This window comes from Purpureocillium lilacinum (assembly GCF_023168085.1).
Source record: "Purpureocillium lilacinum CBS 284.36 DNA, scaffold_4, whole genome shotgun sequence".
NCBI lineage: Eukaryota > Fungi > Ascomycota > Sordariomycetes > Hypocreales > Ophiocordycipitaceae > Purpureocillium > Purpureocillium lilacinum.
The window spans coordinates 465,712-486,482 of record NW_027072114.1 but is presented as its reverse complement, the minus strand read 5'-3'; the positions used below and the strand labels follow the sequence as shown (position 1 = coordinate 486,482).

Sequence of the window (20,771 nt, the reverse complement as noted above, 5' to 3'; positions counted from 1 at the left end):
CGAGCTTGCATATGCCGTCGAACGGCCTCATTTCCTCGGACATTCCCGCTGCGGCGGAGGGGCAAAGCAGGTCGACATGCGACGTATTCGTACCTACAAAGCGTCGCTGCACGCCGGCAGGTGTCGCGCGAGGCAGGCGGATCGCCCATGTCTCGTGTGCCTCTCGGCAGATCCACCGAATAGACTGAGTCCGCCAAGTGCGAAGACGAGAGGATAGCGATGAGAAACCCAGAATGCGCGTCCGCCGTGGACATGCTACCCCGCCGGGCAGCGCTGGGCGCCAGGGCTTGCGCTGCTGGCGGCTGTGGGGAGAACGGTGAGGGCCGAGGACCAGCGGGCTAGCTGGGGATCGAGCAACATGATGGAGGATCTGGCAACAGAGGCCGACGCCCCGATCCTGCGGCGACGCGGCGTCTTGTCCGGCTCAGGGCAACGGCTGAGCAGCCAGACGGCTCGAGGGCAACACCTCAAGGGCAGTCACCAGAAACAAAGGGACCGGACGCGTAGCAACAGCCTGGTGCTCGCTGATTGAAACACGTCAACAAGAGCTCAAGCAAGCAAGACGACAGTCGGTCAGAGTCGTGCCGCTGGAGACGTTCCGACTGGCCATCACGCTCGTGGCGGAGGAGAGGCTCCGGCCCACCGTGGATGCAAGACACTGAGAGCCCTGCCGCCTGCACCGCAGGGCACCACAGGCACCAAGGGCAGCGGTACATGGTCGCGACAAGGGCGACCTAACAGATGCCAACAGCGTTTGCACGCAGGCTAGCGGCCTGCAAGCCATGCTCGAGCCTTTGGCCAATATCAGCGACCGCAGCGCTGGTACAGTTGGCGCTAGCCTCATCTGACGGCCGCCATCCCGCCCGGAGTGCCTTTGCAAGCGGGCTGGGCTTGGCTCTGGCTGCGAAGCCTCCCCTCCCAGGCGCCGCCCCCGACATTTGGCGTGGCGGAAATCCCATGGCCCCGGCCAAGAATCGCATCCTCTGGGTGCCGCCTCGCCTCTCGCTCGGGCACGGGCAGACCATGCCTCCACGATGCCCCTGGCTCGTGGCGCCCGACATGCATCGGGCCAGCAGCCACACAGAGTTTGGCCCGCCTCTGGGAGTTTCCAAATACCCGGAGCCCACCAGGAGGTCACGCTCCGCCCGGCCTGGTGGCGAATGGCCGCGACGACGGCTCAGTTTCCCATGCTCTCGCTGTCCCTCGATGCTCACTGCGAGGGTTGTATGGTAGCAGACGCGGCGCCCTTGAGGCCAGGATCGCCAGTTATCTTTTGGCCAGTGCTATTCCTGTCCCCTTGGCCGACGCGGGCGATGTGTCTGTGTCAAGAACGTCAAAGCTGCCATGCTCTTCGCGGCCGTCGTCTTTACACATTGGGAGCTGCGTAGCGATGCTTTATGGGGGAAATGGCATGCTCTGCGCATGAGGTGGTGACTTGCCCAGCTCACTGAGGCCCGACTCCCCGCTCGCCGCCATCAAGACATACTCTGCCCTGCCTACCAAGCCGTGTGCCAGCGCCGCCGCCAATGTGCCCAGCGGCGGTCGGGACGGCGCAATAGCTGGGCATTGTTCCCGTTGCCTGCCGTGAATGCACAACCCGCTCTCCTCGCTTCAGCCATGACATCACGTCCTGGTCCAGAAGTGAGTGAAGATGGCCGGGAGTTGCGCGAATCGCGCCCCTCAAGCTGGAACTGCCGCCCCGGTGGCGCTGGGGCTGATGAACGCCCACCGAGGCCGTCCGGGCCAGTGAGTGCTGGGCCTCACCGAGCTTGCTTCCCAACTTGGCAACGGGGCGATGAGACGGCGGACAGTTGTCCAGGTGGGATCGGGACCCTGTCCTGTGCGGCGTAGCATCGACGCAATCAATTGGCATCCCCACGGCGCTTTCGCATGGATTTGGAAGTCCATCTAGGGTTCTAGACGTAGGACATCATGACGTTCTTGTGTCGCATCTGGCGACGCAGATCGGACATGAGATTTGATGACCAAACTGCCGGGTCGATGGACGAGCACAACGGTCTCCTCCGCGGCATCGCCGCACCGCGACGCTCTCACTGATTCACTGGAGCCGGCAGCGCAACTCCAGCGGCGCTCAGAAGAGGTCATATACTGCCAAGCGTAATCGTCTCTACTTATGCGTTTCCGTTTCTGCGTCACTCGGCTTGTACCGGCCATCGGGAACGGTTCTTGTGTGGCCCGGGTCGCTGTCCTCGCAGGCTACCCTAAAGCTTGACCGAGATGCCGAGTATTGTCCACGCCCAAGGCCTGCGTGCTACTGTACCCAACAGTCGTTCTTCAACGTAGTAGTCGATCCTTCGGTTGGTTGGTCTTGTTGGAATTTCTGCTTGCTGCAGGTACGCCGGCTGCGACGTTGATGCGTTGCATGTTGTGCTGGGGACGGGCTGCCCTGCCAGACTTCGTACAATCAAGGGGCGGCTCATTTCCAGGGCCTTGGACGACGGCATGCTTCCAGACGTGCGCGTCGAGGGCAATCTATTCTTGCAAGGGGGCCTTATCTCGCGAACCGGCATCTGTGGGCCGCACCCTGAATTGCCTCCATGGGCGGTCACGACTCAAGTCACCCGGACATGGGCAGATGGCGTCGCGCTCGAATGCGCCACGCTCGAGACAATGTGCACCGTACCGTTACTGTACAGGACACGCATGCAAAGCTGGACGAGACAGAGACCAGATCGCGTACCGCGTGAGCCCAAAGGTCGGGACACGACGCCGAGGAGGAGATGCACGGCATGCGGCGAGGGCCAAGACCTGGGCCATGTGGGAGGATGATTGGCCCGTCCGAGCCTCGAGGTCGGCGGCGATACTTTGCTCTGGCACGCTCGACCTGCCCGAGGGGCCGTGGCCAAGAAAGCCATTTCAGTTGATAAAGAGGGGAGGAAGACGGAGGCGGCATGTGCCCTTGGAACCGTTCCTGTCTTCGCCTCTGTCTGCGCGTTGTTTCTTCCAAAGTTTTCATCCTGTCTTGACGCCGAGTCGTGTCCGCTGCCGCCGCGCAGCATCTTGGCATCTGGCGCTGGTGACGACAGTGCCAACTGGCTGCCCAGACATCCCCTCAAGTACTGCTACTTGGCTGGCACAGCGTGGTCCCGCCCCAGGCCGAAGCCGGTCGCTGCCCCGCCCACTCATTTGACACGTCGGAACCCCAACCTGGCACAGCCTGCGGCGCTGCGGCAACCCCACCCTCAACCATCTCCAGGTATCGGTACCCGGACGGGCCCTGGCACACCGCAGACGTCACACAATCCCGCCGCCGAACCCGCACCTTTTGTCGAGGCGAGGCGAGGCGAGGCGAGTTCCAACAGCGAGCAGGGCGGTCCAACCTTGCACTGCTTCGCTTCTTCCCTCCCGCGTCCGCAGCATCGCACCCCCTTTGCCTTGCCCTCGTCGGCCCCATCGTCCAGCAAGCCTACCTCGGCGAGCCTACACAGCTGCACTGCAGCGCACTGCACTGCGCTGCACTGCGTTCTGTGCATCCGCGACGGACGAGTTCCCTCAAGTACAGTGCTGGTTGCTGGACGACGCCACCAACCGCGCAGCAGGCGAGAGATACCGTGCCTGCGGAAGAGGCGAGCGTCGACGACAGTCTTGCCCCTGTCTGCCACCCGTCTCCTCTTCCTGCTGCCCGCCGCTGCCCGGCTCACCTGTGCATCGCATACTCGCATCGCATACAGGTATCGACTACACGCACCGCGTCGCATCGCATTCGCCATGGCGACGTCAACCACGCCCCCGACCGTCGATGCGCCGGACGAACCGCAGAGCGAGGGCTCCAAGCTGCGGACGTTTCTGGGCATCCTGAAAAAGTACGTGGACCCCCGTGTCGCGGCACCTTCCGTCTGAGACAGCGGGCGTCGTCGCGGGCACAAGGCGCCTTCGCCGCGACAGCGTCGAAAAAAAGAGACATTGCTGACGACTGGCCCTCGCCGGGCTTCTTCTCAGGTTCATCGGCGTCACCGACCTCGCCGCCGTGCGCTTTTCGCTCCCCTCGCAGCTGCTGGAGCCGACCCCCAACCTCGAGTACTGGACCTACCTCGACGCCCCCAACGCCTTTGTCGCCATCGGCACCTCGGACGAGCCGCTAGACCGCATGCTCGAGGTGGTGCGCTTCTGGCTCACAAAGGACCTCAAGTACGCCAAGGGCAAGCCGTGCAAGCCCTACAACTCGTGCCTGGGCGAGTTTTTCAGGGTGCGTCGAACCCCCTTGTTCCTCCCGCGAGGGGCGGTGTGCCGGCATGTGGGGGGGAACGATGCCGCCGCGGGGAAAACAAAAGTGCTGCATCCCTCGGGGCCTTTGGCTGACTTTGCGCGCAGTGTAACTGGGAGACCGAGGACAATGCGCCGAGGATCGATACCAAGGAGCTGAAGAGCGACAAGACCAACGGCAATGCCAGTGCCTCGTCCAGTTTGAAGAGCGGCGTGTCCGGCCTCAAGGCCGCCGTCAAGGATGACAAGAATGCGTCGTCCGTCTCGCTGTCGGTTCCTCAACACGGCAAGCCCGCCGACGCCCACCTCGTCCGCGTCTCGTACCTCACCGAGCAGACGTCGCATCACCCTCCCGTCAGCGCCTTCCACGTCACGTGTCCGGAAAAGGGCATCACGGCGCGCGGCTTCGACCAGATCACGGCAAAGTTCACCGGCACGTCGGTCAAGGTGCTGCCGGGCGAGCACAACATGGGCATCTTCATCACGCTCGACAAGCGCGACGGCGAGACGTACCAGCTGACGCACCCGGCGGCGCACCTGGGCGGGCTCCTGAGGGGCAGCCTCAGCGTGTCGGTCAGCGAGATGGCCTACTTTACGTGCCCCCAGACCAAGATCAAGGCCATCCTGCACTACGTCGAGGAGGGCTGGCTCGGCCGCACCACGAACAAGATTGACGGCGTCATCTTCCGCTACGACCCGGAGAACGACAACAAGTCGAGGGTCCAGGACGTGCCCGAAGAGGACGTCTTGGCTCGTCTGAGCGGCCCCTGGAGGGAGAGGGTGGTCTTTACCCTCGGCCCGCGGCCTGTGGTACGTCTGCTCGGCATTCCCTCCCTCTTGTCCCGGCCCCCATACTAACCCGTTGTGCCAGAAAACTGTCCCTGCCGAAGAGCAGTACACCATCATCGACATTGGGCCGCTCAGCGTCGCGCCCAAGATTGTGCCGCCCGAGGACCAGCAGCGGCCCAACGAGTCGCTCACGCTCTGGGGCGGCGTCACGCGGGCCATCCACGCCAAGCAGTTCTCCAAGGCGACGGAGCTCAAGGTCGAGCTCGAGGAGAAGCAGCGCGAAAAGGCCCGCCAGCGCGAGAAGTCGGGCGAGGAGTGGAAGCCCGTCTTCTTCGAGCACGTCGTCGGCAACGGCGGCAAGCCCGGCCTCACGGAGGAGGGCCGGCGGGTCCTCGAGCTCGCGCAAAAGGGCGAGTGGGCCATGGACGGCGTCGTGCAGAACGGCACCACCGCGGAATGATGCGCCAGACGACGGCGACCCAACGCTAGACGATATCCTGCTATAGACGGTGACGCGAGGAGGGGAACGAGAGAGCGCAGATGGAGACATCCGACGTTGTTGGCGCCATGTCTAGCTGCTTAGTGCCGCCGACATAAGCTCGACATGTACATATAGACAATGTAGCGCTGCGTCGGACGAGGGAGGATGGAAGGCTGTGCGGACGAAGAGGGGGGAAACAAAGGGCCATCATCATCAATGTGCGTGCGTGCATCCAACTTCTCGGGCAGTGTCCGGCTGTTGAGAGGGCGGCGTTTGTAGGTGTTTTCTGCGCGGGCACACGGCTGGATCGCCCGAGACTCGGCGTGCCGAGCCAGTCTAGTCATTTTGCTGCTTGCTACAGGTAGCAGCGTACGTTCAAGTATACATGCGGGCATACAATACAATGAGCAGTCTTGCGTTTTAGATTGGATTGGAATTGGCTGTTGATACAATGTACGTTACTGAAGACGTCTTCCCGTTACAAAAACTCCCGTGGTCCCTCGTACAGCGCAGGCGGAGCCGCATATGATGTTACAACATGAGTGAGATTCGCATTCGCCCGCTGGAAAAAGGGGCGCGACTCGAAACGAGTCTCTCCTTGCTAGCGTAGCCAGCAATTTTCCTGTGAGTGGTGGTGGAGGTGGCGGCGGTGGTGGACAAAGAGCTTAGGCATCGACAAAGCCCTTGACGTTGCTCAGCCACCGGAGGTACTCGCGCTGCTCCTTGACGTCGACGTAGTCGGGCACAAAGACGGCCATGGCCTGGGTGATGCCGCGCTCCTCGAGGAAGCGCTCCATGAGCACCTGCAGGTCCTCATCGAGGGAGCCGAACGGCGGGCCGGGGTAGACGTCGGCGCGGCGCTGGGCGGCCTCGGGGGACTCGACCTTGGCGACCTTGGCGTCCTCGTAGAAGAACATGTTCTCGACGACAATGTTGCCGTCCTGCGCGGTGGCGTCGATGTTGAGCGCGCCGGCCGTCTTGCCGGGCTTCTCGATGACGATGGACAGGTTGATGGGCGCGGCCGTCTCCTCGTCGAGGTCCTCGTCGAGGTCCTCCTCGAGCTGCTCCTCGGGGCGCGCCGACGCGCTGTTGCCCTGCTTGCCGGAGCCCTGCAGCGCGGCGTCGTCGCCGGCGAGGTCCTCGTCCTCGAGGGCTGGGTCCTCCGAGTAGGGGTCGTAGTTGGTGATGTCGGCGATGGAGAAGCTCACGGTGATCCTGGCGGCAAGTCAGTCTCGATGCTCCAATCGGCAACGGCGCATGCTGCGCAAAGGTCCAGGGCGCTTACTTCTCGTCGCCAAAGGAGCGGGTCAGCTTGACGACCTCCTGGCCGGCCGTGTCGATGAGCTCAAAGGGGCTGTTGTCCAGGAAGTCCTTGACGCTCGCGGGCTGCTGCTCGTTGGCCTTCATGTCCTCCTCGATCTGGATCTCGCTCTCGAGCTTCGCCGACAGCTCATCGTCGGTCTCGCCGTCGGCGGCCCTCCGGCCGGCGGTCGAGGAGAAGGCCGCGCGCGACGGTCGCAGGGCGCCGACGAAAGCGGGCGAGGCTCGGGAGAGGGCGACGGGGCGGGCGGCCGAGGCGCGCAGCGTAGAGGCGGTCATGCGGCTGATCGCCCGGGGGGCCGACCGCGCGAATGTTCTGACGGAGAGCATCTTGGCTGTGTGGAATGAGGATGGCTGAGAATTGGAAGGAGGAAGATGGACGGCGGACGAGGGAATGATGTCTGCGTGAGGGAGCAGAGCTCTGGAAATTTTTGGGAGCCGGCGCTAAAGCGGGAGCTTCGCCCAGGGTCCACAGCATTCACGTGACAGCCGGCCTCAGTGAAGAGCCAGTCTACATGCCGCTCGAGAAAGCATTGAACCGCACGTCAATATTTCGCATTAGACAGTGATATATTCGTTAGATTCGTCATGATGCGCCCGGGCCCTAAAGCCACCCTAGCTATCTGGGGCGCTTGGCTCTGTCGTTCATCCCTCCTCAGCCTCGAGCCCGGCGTTTGACCCGCTCATCGTCATCTCATGTAGAGGCATGAGTGAGGCCAATATGTACGGCCTGAGGAAGACATGGTTTCGTTCTGGCTTGGACCGGCGCGTGTGGTCTCGGCGAGTCTCTGTGTCAAGGTGTATGCTGCGGTGGCCTGGTCGGCTGGGCGCTATGAGAGACCGCCTGTGCAGTGATGGCTCATGTCGGGCCGTTCGAATGAACCGCTCAAGCCACGGAGGTGCTTAGTCGTCATGCTGCTCATTTCGTCGTATCTCCTCTAGTTGATTCCCTTGTTTGGAAAGTCGGCCTGCCGCACATTGCCCTCGCTGGAGACCTTGATCCACGGCAGTGTCGTCAGTCTCGCCCAGGAACCCTCCCACTCCGCCAACAGCTTGACGTTCTCTTCTTTGATGATATCCGGGATCACTTGGACTGTCAGCGCCGACTCGCTGTCAAAGCGGAACGCGAAGGCGTCATACCGAATCCGTTCTTGAACTCTGTTCTCAAGGCCGCAATCTTCATCTTGAGCAGATCTTCTCTCGCGCTGCCTGGCCGGCCCGGCCTCCGCGCCTTTTTCAAGGAGTCGTACTCTTCATCGTACTGGCCGATGAATCTGACCAGCATTAGCTGAGTCTGGAAATGGTCGACGACAAAGACACACTCACTCTTCCACAAACTCCTGTGCGGTGGCGACATCGACGACCTTGTCGTCCTTTTCCTTGAGCTTCTCCTGAAAGAATGCCACGCGGTCGACTACCAAGTGTGAGTGCCAGGGTCTGCCTTCGAGACGGCTGATACATACCAATGGGCTGTTCCCTTTTGCCCCTCGCCTCGGCCAGCTTCTGCAGCCTCAAGTCTCTCACGCCGGCCTTGTGCAGGCGCTGGGAGTCTCGCGACTTTTGATGGAGCGCATTGACCTCGCCGTTGCGCTTCTTGGCAATCTGCTTCCGGGTTTTTGAGAGTGACGAAGGCATGGCGACGGTTGATGCGATGCGACGATGAGATTCGGAGATTGATTTTCTTCAAACGTCGACGCAGTGGATCTTTTCGGCGAGCGGCAGTCAACTTTTTTGGTTTCGGGGCTCCACCAGCACTCGGACCCTGACACGCCCAGCTGCCTGGGCGGATCTGGCAGCGGTTGAAAGTCGGCCCAACCCGCCCCGCACCGTCGGCTGGGCTGGCTCCGTCTCGTCGCTGAAGAGCGGCCGTTGATCTCCACCTCAGGGCTCTAGCGCCGCAGTAGGCTCCCGACGACACCCCGTAGGTAAAGTAAACAAGGAAATTTCCAGGCTTCCAGGTCGTAAGCACCCCCGACAAGTGCACGGAGAAAAGGCAGCGCCGCCATGCGCGCGTTATGGAGGCTGGAAATGCCTGCAGTTGCGGCGGCATCATCTCAGACAAACTGATTCACCTTGAAAAGCGAGATTTCGACATTTCGCAGCCCGATGCGGGATGGCGGTTGCTGGGGGAATGCAGCGGCCGCGGCCTAGCCCGCTTTAGGGCCCAGAGCGCTGGACAGACGCGACAGGCTCCACCTCGACTCGCCCATCAACGCGCCCTGGGCCGCACTCCTCAGTGACGCACCCTGGCACGCGTCTGGTGGTGCTCTTTGCCGCCAGGTCCCCGCGCACTTACCGCCTGCACAGTCATTTATGAGTGCTGCTGCTCTCGGGCGTGTCTGCTGCTCTGACTTTGTTCATCTACTAATCTTGGCGGCTGCCTCTTCCCTCTCCAGCTTCAACGCCGTTCACCCTTTGCTCGCATCAATCGTCTCACCGCCAGTCCGACGTGCATCGCCATCCCGTTCTCCTCTGGCCGTCCCGTCGTGACCTGTCTGCTCGCAGCTCTGTGCACCCCTTCGACCGATGCTGCTTCGCGTTCCGTCGCGTGCTTCGACCTCCGACCGCCTCTTGTGATCGCTGACACGCGTACGGACGACACGGCGCCGACAGACTCGCTGAGGATCCCTCAGCTGCCCATCGGAGGGCCGCGTCTCTCTATTGCTGGGCTTGCCGTAGCCTCAGCGAGGAGGAGCCACGACATCTTGCACGGGGCTCGGGCGAGGCGTGAGCCATTGGCCCAAACGCATGCTCGGTCTGGCAAGTGCCAGCCTCCGGCCTGAACGATGGGTGTCTCTGGTGCGTTGTGTATGACCCACCGCGCGGCGTCACGTTGCTGACACGGCCAAGGACTGCTGCCGCTCCTCAAGTCCATACAGCACCCCTTGGAGCTGAAGAAATGCAAGGGTGAAACGCTCGGCGTGGATGCGTACGGCTGGCTGCACCGTGCCGCGTACTGCTGTGCCGTCGAGCTAGGCCAGGGAAAACCCACCAAGAAGTGAGCGTGACCGCGCTGGTCCGAGCCCCTTGCCCCGTGCTGATCGTGGTCCCGTAGGTACATCAACGCGGCGATGCACCGCGTCCGCATGCTTCGTCACTTTGGCATCACCCCCTACATGGTCTTCGACGGCGACTATCTCCCCAGCAAGGCGGCCACTGAGGAATCCCGAGCACAAAAACGAGACGAAAGAAAGAAGCTGGCCCATGAGCTTCTCAAGGCGGGAAAGCCCACCCAGGCAACCCAGGAGTTCCAGAAATGCATCGACATCACGCCCGAGATGGCGTCGGCCGTGATTCAGCAGCTCAAGGAGATGGGCGTCCCGTACGTCGTGGCCCCGTACGAGGCGGACGCGCAGCTGGTCTACCTCGAACGCCAGGGCCTCATCAGCGGCATCATCTCGGACGACTCCGATCTCCTCGTCTTCGGAGCCAAGAGGCTGCTCACGAAGCTCGACCAGTACGGCAACTGCACGGAAATCAAGCGGCGCGACTTTTGCGCGTGCCGCGAGGTCTCGCTGACGGGCTGGACGGATGCCGACTTTCGACGCATGGCCATCATGAGCGGCTGCGACTATCTCAGCGGGCTCCCGAGCGTCGGCCTCAAGACGGCGTACCGCATGCTGCGAAAGTGCAAGACGCCCGAGCGTGTCGTTCGCATGCTTCAGTTTGAAGGGAAGCGCGTCTCGGAGAACTACATGACGCAGTTCTACCAGGCGGAGCTGACGTTTCTGCACCAATGGGTGTTTTGCCCGACGAAAAAGGAGCTCGTGCACCTGACGGAGCTGGGAGAGTCGAGGACGGCCGAGGAGATGCCATACATTGGCGCGTACGTTGAGCCGGCCCTCGCAAATGCCATTGCGGCTGGCGACGTCAACCCCATCACCAAAGAACCGATCCGGGCCCAGACGACCCCGTCCAAGCGGAGACACTCCCAGACCCTGGCAACGCTCCCCAGCAAGCCGCCTGCGAAGCCCATCGGCTCGTACTTCAAGGGGCACTCCCGGGTCCCAATGGGCGAGATGGACCCGAATTGCTTCTCTGTCGACCCTCAACGAGTCGCGCAGCTTACGGATGGTGGAATGGTGCCCCGTGTCTTTCCACTACCTCGGCCGTATCTGGACGAGACTGGCGCTCCTACAAACACCACCTCCGCGAGAGCGGCTACGGCCCCGCGAACCTCGCCTCGTCTTCAACGGCGGCGAACGGAGCCCATCACCAACATGCTTGCTTCGCTCTCGAGCAGCACCGCACCGGCGCGGTCGACTTCGAATGGCGTGATCGCGTCCACCGGCCCCGTACAACAGGGAGAGGCTGCCAACAGGCCGAAGAAGAAGGCCCGGCTTTGTCAGGAGGTCGACGACGGCTCGCCCAAGAACAGCAAGTTCTTCTCTGTTCCGCAGCGCAAGAGCCCCAGACGAGCCAAGAGCGATGCGTATCTTTTGTCCGATGACTCCATCGAGGAGGCTCTCCGCGATCTCCCCGACATTGACGGATGGAAGCCGGCCACGAAACCCGTCAAGTCTATTGCCATCTTCAACGACAACAGCCAGGAGACGAGCCAGGACACGCAGACCACGACCACCGAATCGCAGCAGACGGATGCCCTGAGCAACGAGACACCCAGCTCGTCGATCGAGGTCACGATGCCGCCCCCACCTTTGACCAAGTCGCTCTCGCAGCAGTCTCAGACATCCCGAACGCCCGTCCGTCGCAGCCTGAGCCGCTTTTCCTTTTCCTCGCAATCCTCGAACACACCTGCCTCTTCCATGTCTCAGCAGTCGTCCATTTTCAGTGCTGCATCCACCGCCTCCACGGCCCCCTCCACCGGCCGGTCGAGGCTCACTCCTCTTCAGCGCCTGGGCGCCAGAGCTGCAAACACCGCTGCGTCTCCGCACATGACAAGGTCGAAACCGACTGGACAGCTTCCCGGCAAAGGGCTGCCCGTCAACCCGTCGTTTGTTCCCCTGCCCAAGGTGGATCTCGACGAGGTGGAGGCGCTCAACAAGCCCTGCGGCAGCGAGGATCAGCTCGTGCCCGACAGCGACGGCGAGGCCGAGGACGAGGTGGAGCTGCCCCCCAAGAAGCTCAACCTTTCCCGCTTCGCGTTTGCTTAGCCGCGGCGTCTTGCCCGGAGACGTGGCCGCTACAACTACACGTGTCATGATGTTGCATTGCCGGCGTTGGTAGCCTGCTTTATTGTATACACTACGCTGCGAATGCAGTACATATTTTGTGCGCCTTGGCTGCCGCCAGTGTCTGAGTATAACGGGCTGGTGGCTGACAGCATACTTTTTTTCGATAATACAGGGGCCGCGGCGGATACGTGGGTCTTCTTTCTGGGGGAGGAGCACGGAACGGAGGCATGGGACGAGCATTCTATGTGGAACAGAACTTGTCAGCTAGGCGTTATGGAGAACCTCTTTGTGCAAATATACCAGTGTGGTCAGGCAGGCGTCGAGGTATCACTGGCGAGCGAGCGTGTCACTGGAGTTCGTGTCACTCAGGTGCAATGCCTCACAGGCTGCGTCAAGTGTCTGTACGTGGAGTATATTCGCCCATGAGGTACAATATTTCTTGTGCTGTGCTAGCCTGGCCGACCACGAGAGGCGACTCCAGTCGCCGCGCGGCGGCACAGACAAGCCACCGTCAAGCCGTACATGTAGTAGTATATCAACCACGAGGCCCCACCTACGTGCCCATCCCATGCCGTGCCTGGCGTGATCAGACACGACGCCCGAGGGCGAGGCAGGCCCCCGCGTCCGTCTATATGCGGCGCAAAAGAACGCCTCCGCAATGCTGGGAGAGAGAGACCGGTCGTCCGCTATGCCCTTCTGCTGTCCGGCTCCGCCCGCAGTCTGTGTCTGTGCCCGCAGAGAAAACGGGAAAGCGACAAAAAGAAGCAGCCCCCGAGCGAAGCGACAAATTCCAAATAGTACCGCTAGACACCCCAAAGGAAAAATCGTGAGAAACTGTGACAGTGAGACCGGTTCCGTCCAACGCCAGGAAGGCAGCAGCCTTCAGATGGGCCCAGCCGCTTCGTGTGTGTGAGTGTGAGAGAGTCGTTGACAATTCGTTATGATAGGAGAAGAACAAGGCTTTCAATCTAATGATAAGGGATGGCCGATGCAATGCCTCGAGGCGGGTGTCTCCGCCATGCTATGAGTGTGGGTTAGCGGCGAGCCGTGGGCGCCGGGGTCGGGTTCGTGAGGTCGGAATTGAATGTCCATTTCGCTGAGAGGGCAGGGTCAGTACAAGCGTGAGCCACTCGGGGTCTATGCGGGTGACGAGCATACATTTGGCGAGATTGTCCGCCGTGTCCTCAAGCAGAATCACGCGGCGCTTGTTGCAGTAGGACGTCTTGTCCATTATGTCCACCTTGAGCTTCGAGTCCGAGAGCTCCTGGATGGGCTTCTCGAACATCTCCGACAGGTTCTCCACCGCCATCTCCAGGTCCTTTTGGTTGTCCTCGAATATCTCGGTCAGGTTGTTCTTAGCAAGGTAGAAGGCGAAGGCATAGGTCCACTTGAGTGTCTGGCGGCAGGTCTGCAGCGCCTGGGAGGCCGAGTTGAGGTACTGCACCTCGATCCACGACATGCCCGAGGTGGTCTGCAGCTGCACCATCTTCTTCTCCGTCTTCTGCGCAATGTCCTTGTCGAGCTTGGCCGACTGCTCGTGGTTGGCGTATCGGTTGTAGTAGTGCAGGTACCGCTCCAGCGACGTGCGGCTCTTGGCCTGTGCATCGCGGGCCTCGGATCCGCTCTTCTCCTCGTAGCGGTTGCAGTTGTACCAGCTGGTGCCGTGCTCCGACCAGAGGCCCATGCACATCCAGCAGAACTCGTACTTACACTTTCGGCACGTCATGTGGTTGCAGCCGCCATTCTTCTCAATCGTCGAGCTGCACTTGGGGCATTCCTTGGTATTCGCCGAGATCCAGTTTGCCGTCTCGGAGTCGTCGGCACACTTCTTGAGCCACTTCTTCACCAGGCCGCAAGGAGCAGGCTGGTGGTCGGGATTGGGGCAGCCGAAGCAGAAGCGGTAGCCGCACTGGCACTCGACCGTCGGCACGATCCTGTCCAGGTCCTTTTTCTTGACGCCGCACTCGATGACGTTGGGGCAGTCCGGCGCCGGGCACCACTTGAACATGTCCTTGTCCTCGACGTATGTGCGGTTCAGCAGGTCATGGTACCTTTCCGTGAGGTCCTCTGTAACGAGCAGGTCCAGCGACCGAGAGTCGAGGATGCGGCCGCAGCCGTCGGCGGGGCACTGGATTCTGGCCGCTTCGCCCTCGCCCCGGATCTTCTGCGTCAGGTACTGCCGATAGCAGTCGACGCAGTAGCGGTGGCCGCACTTCATGCCAAACGACTGGAGTCCCTCCTCGTCCTCGCAGCAGATGTCGCAGACAAAGCCGGGGATCGTTTCGAGCTTCGGCAGCGCCGACGAGTTGTTGCTCAGGCCAGCCGCCTCGAGAACCTTGTCGGGACGATCCATGTAGTCCTCGAGCAAGCGCTCCTTGTTCCACCGAAAGTATCGCAACAATATGGCTGCATCCTCTTTGCGCATGTCGAGGATCATGTTTACTTCGTTGATCATGTCGTCCTGCTGACGCTGAATGTCGGTCGGCTCGAACACCTTGAAGGGGATCACGTGTGCCTGTCGCTTCGTCTTGTCGATGTCCTTGGCGGACAAGCCAAAGTCGGGATCGGGCTCGTCAAAGTCATCTTCGTCAAAGTCTGCAGCAGTCAGATAAGCTGTTCCTGCACCCTGGGGGGGGGGCCGATGGGGGGGGCGATGGGGGACAAGGGGAGCGGCTCTCGTACCTTCGCCTGCAGACACGTCCTCGTCGGCACTGTATTCCTGCATAATCTCGTCGTCGCTCGACATGTTGGACATGTACTCCTCTTCAGAATCCATGCCGGTGGTGACGGGCGTGGGTGGAGCGGCAGGCGCGGCAGGCGTGGTGGCAGCTGAGGCGACGAGACGTTTGGCTGGAGGGTTATCCCGCGGGTCGGGGCTGATCGTCGCCTCAGCAGCCTTTCGCTTCCTCGTTATGGGGGGAATGGTGCCGGCTCGGTGGTGCACGGGCGGGTGCGGGCTCGTCAAGGGTTGGGCGTCGACGAGCTGACAACGGGCAGACCGAGATTCAACGGCGGACGGGGAGGGGCACCAACGGCCTGCGGATGTATGACCGAGGGGACGTGGGACGGGGAGGGCAGGTTTCACGGGGAGGCGCGAAGAGGCGTGAAGGGGCCAAGCGAAAGTGCAAACCACGGGGCGTTGCAGCGGTGAGTCGGGGGAGCGCGGTGGAGGTTCGAAGGGTTGAGGTTTTCCGAGGCTGAGTTGGTCGCTGTTCCCGGCACGAGAGAGGATGGGATGCTGGGTCAGGCGCCTGGGGCAGAGGGACCATGACGAAGGCGGCCGTTGAACCGGCTGGCGGTACTTGAACATGCCAGCGGTCGGGAGATCCTCGGCGGCAGCTGACTCATGGGTCCGCAGGGGCATCAGTCAGGATTTTGGCGTGCAGTTGCCACCCAGGCCCCGCCCCAGCCGCTCACCTGCGGGCGGCCGACGCAGCCTGACGCGCTCCAGCTGGTTCCAGCGGGGCTGGTCTCGCCTCAGGTCGTCAGCGAGCGAGGCGGGTTGCCTGCCGAGAGAGTGGCGGGGCCCTGTCAGTCATCCTCCACAGTGGATGACTGCCGCCTGGACATGTGCTATGGGCTACCCTGGATGCGAGGCGTGTTGATGTGATGATAGCTCAGGCGGCAGCCGTCGGGCTGCGCTTAGCGAGAGGGGGAAAGGGCTGAGTAGATGGGCTGCTCGCTGCCTAGACATACAGCTCATCTTGTCAACGTCACGAGGATGCACCACGATATGGACTGTGGTTGTGAGCCTGGCGTGAATCTACATCCGTCATCCAGCCGCCACGTCTCCTGCGGTGAGCGAGTGTCTGCAGATGCTCTTTGCAAATAAATGCCCGAGAGCCAATTGCTGTGACAGTATATTGCAAATGTTCTTTTCTCAAACCAGGCTCCAACACCACAGGCTTCATGCGTATACGCTCCGTCCCCGTCCACGCCCTCGCCCGCTGTCATCCTCACCCTCAGCCCAGGACCTTTTCGGCCATCGACACTATGCGACAAGTCAGTAAATTCGTGCACATAAACACGGTCCTTAGAGCAACGCACCATCAGCTCCAGTACCGTCGGGCTCAATGTGCGTCTCGGTAATCTTGCCGTCCTCGATCTTGAGCGCGTACCGCTGGCTGCGGACGCCACCGAAGATGGCCGTCCCGTCAAAGCCCACGTCCAGGGCCTTGGTGAACTCGGCGGCCGGGTCAGCAATGAATCGGATCTGTATGCACACCCGTCAGCACGCAACGCTTCATCCATCCCATGTCAGAAGGAACACGTACGCCCGTCTCGCCGGCCGGGTCGAGCTGCTCGCTCCAAGCCTTCATGCTGCACACCGTCAGCGTGTGATCATTGGACAGGCCACATTGTGTTGTCGCTTACACAAAGGGGTCGTTGACCGAGACGACGAAAACCTGCCCCGCCTTCTTGAGGTTCGGGTGGTTGATGTACGACGGCACATGCTTGCTGGAGCACGTCCCCGTAAAGGCGCCCGGCACGCCGACAATGTACCCGTTGGCCGTCTTGAACTCGTCGGCCAGGTTGACCTTGTTGCCGGGCGAGTTCTCGAGGAGCTCGACGGCGGGGACCTCGTCGCCGACCTTGACCCAGGCGCGGGGCGTCGCGTGGAAGCTCCGGGCCACGCCGGCGGCGGGACGGGCGACGGCGACGCGTCGGAGGGATGCGCGGAAGGCCATTGCGTGTCTGTGGAGGGTCGGGGTCGGGCTCGTCGACGTCGGTAGGGGTCGTGTGCGGGAGGGAGAAAAAAAAAGACGAAGGGCGTTGGTCGTTGGGGATGAGGCAGGACGTGGCGCCGGGGGGTTGAGAGGATGCGCCACTGGAGCTCCAGGTCTTTGAGCTCCCGTCCCGGTCTCGCCTCGCTGCTCAGCTCCCGCCTGTCGTCACTTCGCCTGGGGTCGGCTTAATGTCCCGGCGGACCCACTGCATCCCGACACCGCAGCACCGGCACTCGTCAGCAGCCCGCGCCGTTTCGCGGTCTGTGAGTGAAGGCGCCCGAAACTCTTCTTCACATCAGCGATGGAAATGAGAGAGAGGCGATGAAATCTCCTAACCGAGCTGGCTTTGCGAGATGCACTTCATCAAACCGGGCCATCTCCGTTGCGGCTCAACCAACTGGTCTGTGTCAGACACCACGACTTCCAACGACGCACATGGCGCTGTATACCCCGGCAAGGTGCGGGCGAGGACCCGGAACCAGCTGAAACTACACTCCAACGTAGGCCGGAGTATCTACTATTAACATGAAGTACGAGGGTGGCCGCGAGTGGTCTGGCAGGGGCCCGACTTTGAAGGGCAGATGCATTCCGGCCGCGATGGCTTGCAGCTCGTGCGTCGTTCGAGGGGGAGCCTGGCGTTCCCAGCTATGGTGAACGTGGAAAATGGTCTATCCTTGGATCATGGGAAGCCGCAGTACAGAAGGCACAAGTATATCGAAAGAACGAGTCGGCTGCGTGATACTCATTGATAAAGTCGAGCCCATCGTCATTAGATGAGCACCCATTGACACCCCGCCTCCGGCACTCAGCAGGTCGAATCGCTCCCTGTCTGGGCCTTAGGCGCAGCTACCTCGCAACTATGTTTGCACACTACACTTGAACATGTGTGTCTCCTGGAAGAGGACATCATCCAGTGTTGCTCGTCTGGCGGCATCAGCCAACTCTCCGACAAAAACAGCCCCGGCAATACTGCTCTTTTCCCTGGGGAGCAGTGTACGTCGGCCCGTCGCAAGTGCCCTGCTGGCACACGGTTGCGCGCTGCAACGTCCGCATGACGTCTTCTTCGAATCTCGCGCTGTCGAACGGGCAACCAGGTCGGTACGTCGCGGGCGACATCGTAGTTGCAGTCGGAGCTTTAGTCGGAGTTGCAGGCGTGCCCGGCCAGAGGGGCAGTCCGCGAATGTGATTGCCAACGCCGCGAGGGAAACGCGGACTCTTCGGCGTAGCCATCGTGGTGGGATCGTATGAAGTTTGGAGTTTGAGGCAGATTTGTGAACGCAGTGCCCTGTAGTGCCTACGTTGATACGATGCCGTGAGTGAGCTGGCTACATGTGAACGTCGATCACGCTCTGCTCTATACATAATATACCACGTCACATTTGCGACTGACGCCGGCAAAAGGCCGTCGCGGAGCCAGTGCCCACAGGTAGACGTAATGGAGTGACAGTTGCAATCACAGTTCATGTAGCGATAGACATGTCGAAACTGCACACGGCCTCGCACATTCGTCATCCGGTGGATGCTTGATAGACCTGGTCTTGAAAGGATCCAAGTATGCTCTCCCGATTTTACTTCAATCGATCCACACTTCTGCTACAACGATACGACTCGGGAGGAAGTCGCCAAGAAGGGATCGCAAGAAAGCGCTAGTTCATGTCAAGGCCGCAATAGCGGACTATGGACTCGTATTCATGGCCGCATTGCCCAGCACGTCGCCAAGACCGCCTCGAGGCGCCAGCGGCGTATGCGCCCTGTGCGGCGAGCGACGGCCCACGCTGTTAGCTGGTTATCACCTCGTGCCTACGGATGGCTTCGTCGCATAAACGTAAGCGGAGCTTGCAGGTTTCAGGAGCCGTGGCGGTGCCGCGAGAGAGAGACGAGACGAGACACGCATGGGCGACGTTCGTGGCATCACACGCCCGCAGTCTGATTCGCGATGTGACAGAGGCATTATTGGTAATGCGCGGGCGAGGCTTGTTTCTGTGCGACCGATAGGCTCAGGCAGGCCGACGGCGGCAGAGCATGTTTGACATTGAAACAAGGCTGAGATGCAAGCCGCAACCCACGCCCACCACGGACGGCGATGGCGAAGAGCCTGCCGGACAGCCTGGGCGGCGCTGGCCTGGGCCCTCTGGAGTCTCACTACTTCAAGGTGCGCCGGCGCCGCGATCCAGATCGGACTCTGGACCCGCGCCTCGTCGGGCTGGGAGTCGCCGCGATGCCAGGATCCTGGCCTGTCAGTTGCGGCAATAGATGCCCGAATGCAGCATCTGGTGGCGGGATGAGTCTGTGCCACGTTGTACACGTCACGCAGCAGCCGATGGGGCCCCGGGGCGTGTTTGAGCAAGCCTTCAACGACGGATCCCGAGGCACACAAGCTGCCCGATCGAGCGGCAGTCAGTTTTGGCACCAAAGCCTACGAGTACGCACGTCAGATGGCAGGGAGCCCGGGCCTGATAGAGGTCTACAACATGACGACGGGATGGACGGCATCCCGGCTCGAGTATGACGGCAGACGGCATCCGTCCAATGGCTGCGGAGAGATAATGAGAGGACAAAGCGGCAGCGGTCGCATGTACATGTAATGATGCGGTATGGTGTGCCGCAAGGAGTCTCGGGGTGGCCCAAGCGGCGAGCGACGAGACGGGACAGCCAGACGATAGACTTGCGCCGACGTTCCGAATTCATGAACATGAGAGCGGTGCCATGGAGTCGAGTATCATTGTGCGCGCAGATACGACGCGGAAACAACCAAACAACATGGCAGTCATGGTCAAGAAAGGGTGGTGGTGATGAGTGATCAGCGGCTCGCACTGCTCGCGAGCGTCCGAGCCCTCGCCAGGCACGCGGGCGCGCGCTTCCCCTGAACCCACTCCCTCGCACGCCCGCCCACTTCCCACTCGCACTCCCAGTCATCCATGCCATCCACTGCCCCTCGTCGCTCGCCCCTCGCCCCTCCCGACTCCAGACTCGAGTGGATGGACGATGAACAGGGTTGCTGGCGCAGGGGTCGACGCAGCTACAGGCACCGAGTGGGCCCGTCCGCCGCGACACGACACCCGCAAGACCCGGGCGTCTGCGGCGAGGTGGCGGGCAAAGCGAGCGCGCGTCGGCGGCGTCGTGTCGAGGGGTCCATGGGCGGAGCCTCAATCTAGGGGCGGGCATTGCGCGGGCCGCAGAAAGAGAGGCAGCGCGGACACCAAAAACGCACGCTGGACGCGGAAAAAAGGAGAGGCAAATAGGAGGGCCATGGCGATTGGGTACATAATAGGTCATTTGCCATTTGCAGGACAGGACCCCTCGCCTCGCACATGGAGGAGGAGGACTTATGCAGCGGGACAGGCACAGGCACAGGCACAGGCACTGGCCTACCTAGCCGAGAGACGGGGTGGGATGGGGGGATCGGAGCGCAATGTGACGTGTCGCAGGCGCTGAAGAAGAGATTGGAAAGTGACGGGCGACCAAGCGGCCTGCAGGAGCGCTGCATGAGAATCACGCCGTCTCGTTGTGCTGGCCGACCCGATAGGTACGGACGAACCTCTCCATCAACGGATTCGTCCTGTATACCAGGCGATGCTCCGTGGTTTATATGCGTGGCCGCGACCGCAGCTCGTTCCGCATCGTGGTCTGTCCCGGCCACGGCCACAGTGTCCCCAGCGCTGGCCGTGCTGCGCCGCGACGGCGTGTCGTCCCTGGGCTCGGGCTGTCCAGACGTCCGGACGCGAGTGCGTGCGCGCGCGTGTCGTCATCGCCCGGTGGAAGCCGTGCTGGTCCTTGGCGATGCCAGCGACGCCGGTCGCCTGGAATAGACTTTGCGTCTGCCGATGCGACCCCTCGTGCCGCCGAGGCGCCGAGATGACTGCTCGCTCGCCCCGGTGATCCGTACGGGGTGGCCGCAAAGGTATACGTATGTCCTCGTCAAGATGCCGCGGGCGGCCCAAGATGAACAGAGCAAAATCACCAATAACAACATGCACGGATGTGGACATGCCTTTGCCGCACGGAGTGCCGCGCTGATGAGTGTTATTATCGTCATTACTGGAATACTCTGTACCTTGCAACCCGTACCCCGTACCCGTGTGTCCGGCCCTCGCT

At 61.7% G+C, this 20,771-nt stretch overlaps 6 protein-coding genes across 6 annotated transcripts; 2 read left to right on the top strand and 4 right to left on the bottom strand.

Annotated features, from left to right (window-relative positions):
* Positions 1 to 3,729: 3,729 nt before the first annotated feature.
* On the top strand, positions 3,730 to 5,473 carry PLICBS_005336 (uncharacterized protein; the record flags this gene model as incomplete). The annotated part of the gene is made up of 4 exons (XM_018319010.1): positions 3,730 to 3,824; positions 3,961 to 4,207; positions 4,333 to 5,034; positions 5,096 to 5,473. The coding sequence occupies 4 exons, from the start codon at positions 3,730 to 3,732 to the stop codon at positions 5,471 to 5,473; spliced, it is 1,422 nt and encodes a 473-aa protein (XP_018181484.1).
* A 686-nt stretch (positions 5,474 to 6,159) lies between these two features.
* PLICBS_005335 (uncharacterized protein) lies at positions 6,160 to 7,144 on the bottom strand (the record flags this gene model as incomplete). Its single annotated transcript, XM_018319009.2, has 2 exons — positions 6,160 to 6,709; positions 6,780 to 7,144. 2 exons carry the CDS (start codon positions 7,142 to 7,144, stop codon positions 6,160 to 6,162), a joined length of 915 nt encoding a protein of 304 aa, XP_018181483.1.
* Positions 7,145 to 7,752: 608 nt separating this feature from the next.
* Positions 7,753 to 8,449, bottom strand: PLICBS_005334 (uncharacterized protein; the record flags this gene model as incomplete). Its single annotated transcript, XM_018319008.2, has 4 exons — positions 7,753 to 7,901; positions 7,955 to 8,088; positions 8,141 to 8,228; positions 8,278 to 8,449. The coding sequence occupies 4 exons, from the start codon at positions 8,447 to 8,449 to the stop codon at positions 7,753 to 7,755; spliced, it is 543 nt and encodes a 180-aa protein (XP_018181482.1).
* A 1,151-nt stretch (positions 8,450 to 9,600) lies between these two features.
* PLICBS_005333 (Rad2 nuclease) lies at positions 9,601 to 11,928 on the top strand (the record flags this gene model as incomplete). Its single annotated transcript, XM_018319007.2, has 3 exons — positions 9,601 to 9,613; positions 9,665 to 9,812; positions 9,870 to 11,928. The coding sequence occupies 3 exons, from the start codon at positions 9,601 to 9,603 to the stop codon at positions 11,926 to 11,928; spliced, it is 2,220 nt and encodes a 739-aa protein (XP_018181481.2).
* Positions 11,929 to 12,983: 1,055 nt separating this feature from the next.
* Positions 12,984 to 14,725, bottom strand: PLICBS_005332 (uncharacterized protein; the record flags this gene model as incomplete). The annotated part of the gene is made up of 3 exons (XM_018319006.2): positions 12,984 to 13,045; positions 13,108 to 14,544; positions 14,632 to 14,725. 3 exons carry the CDS (start codon positions 14,723 to 14,725, stop codon positions 12,984 to 12,986), a joined length of 1,593 nt encoding a protein of 530 aa, XP_018181480.1.
* A 1,186-nt stretch (positions 14,726 to 15,911) lies between these two features.
* On the bottom strand, positions 15,912 to 16,637 carry PLICBS_005331 (uncharacterized protein; the record flags this gene model as incomplete). The annotated part of the gene is made up of 4 exons (XM_018319005.2): positions 15,912 to 15,940; positions 15,997 to 16,162; positions 16,224 to 16,269; positions 16,324 to 16,637. The coding sequence occupies 4 exons, from the start codon at positions 16,635 to 16,637 to the stop codon at positions 15,912 to 15,914; spliced, it is 555 nt and encodes a 184-aa protein (XP_018181479.2).
* Positions 16,638 to 20,771: the final 4,134 nt, after the last annotated feature.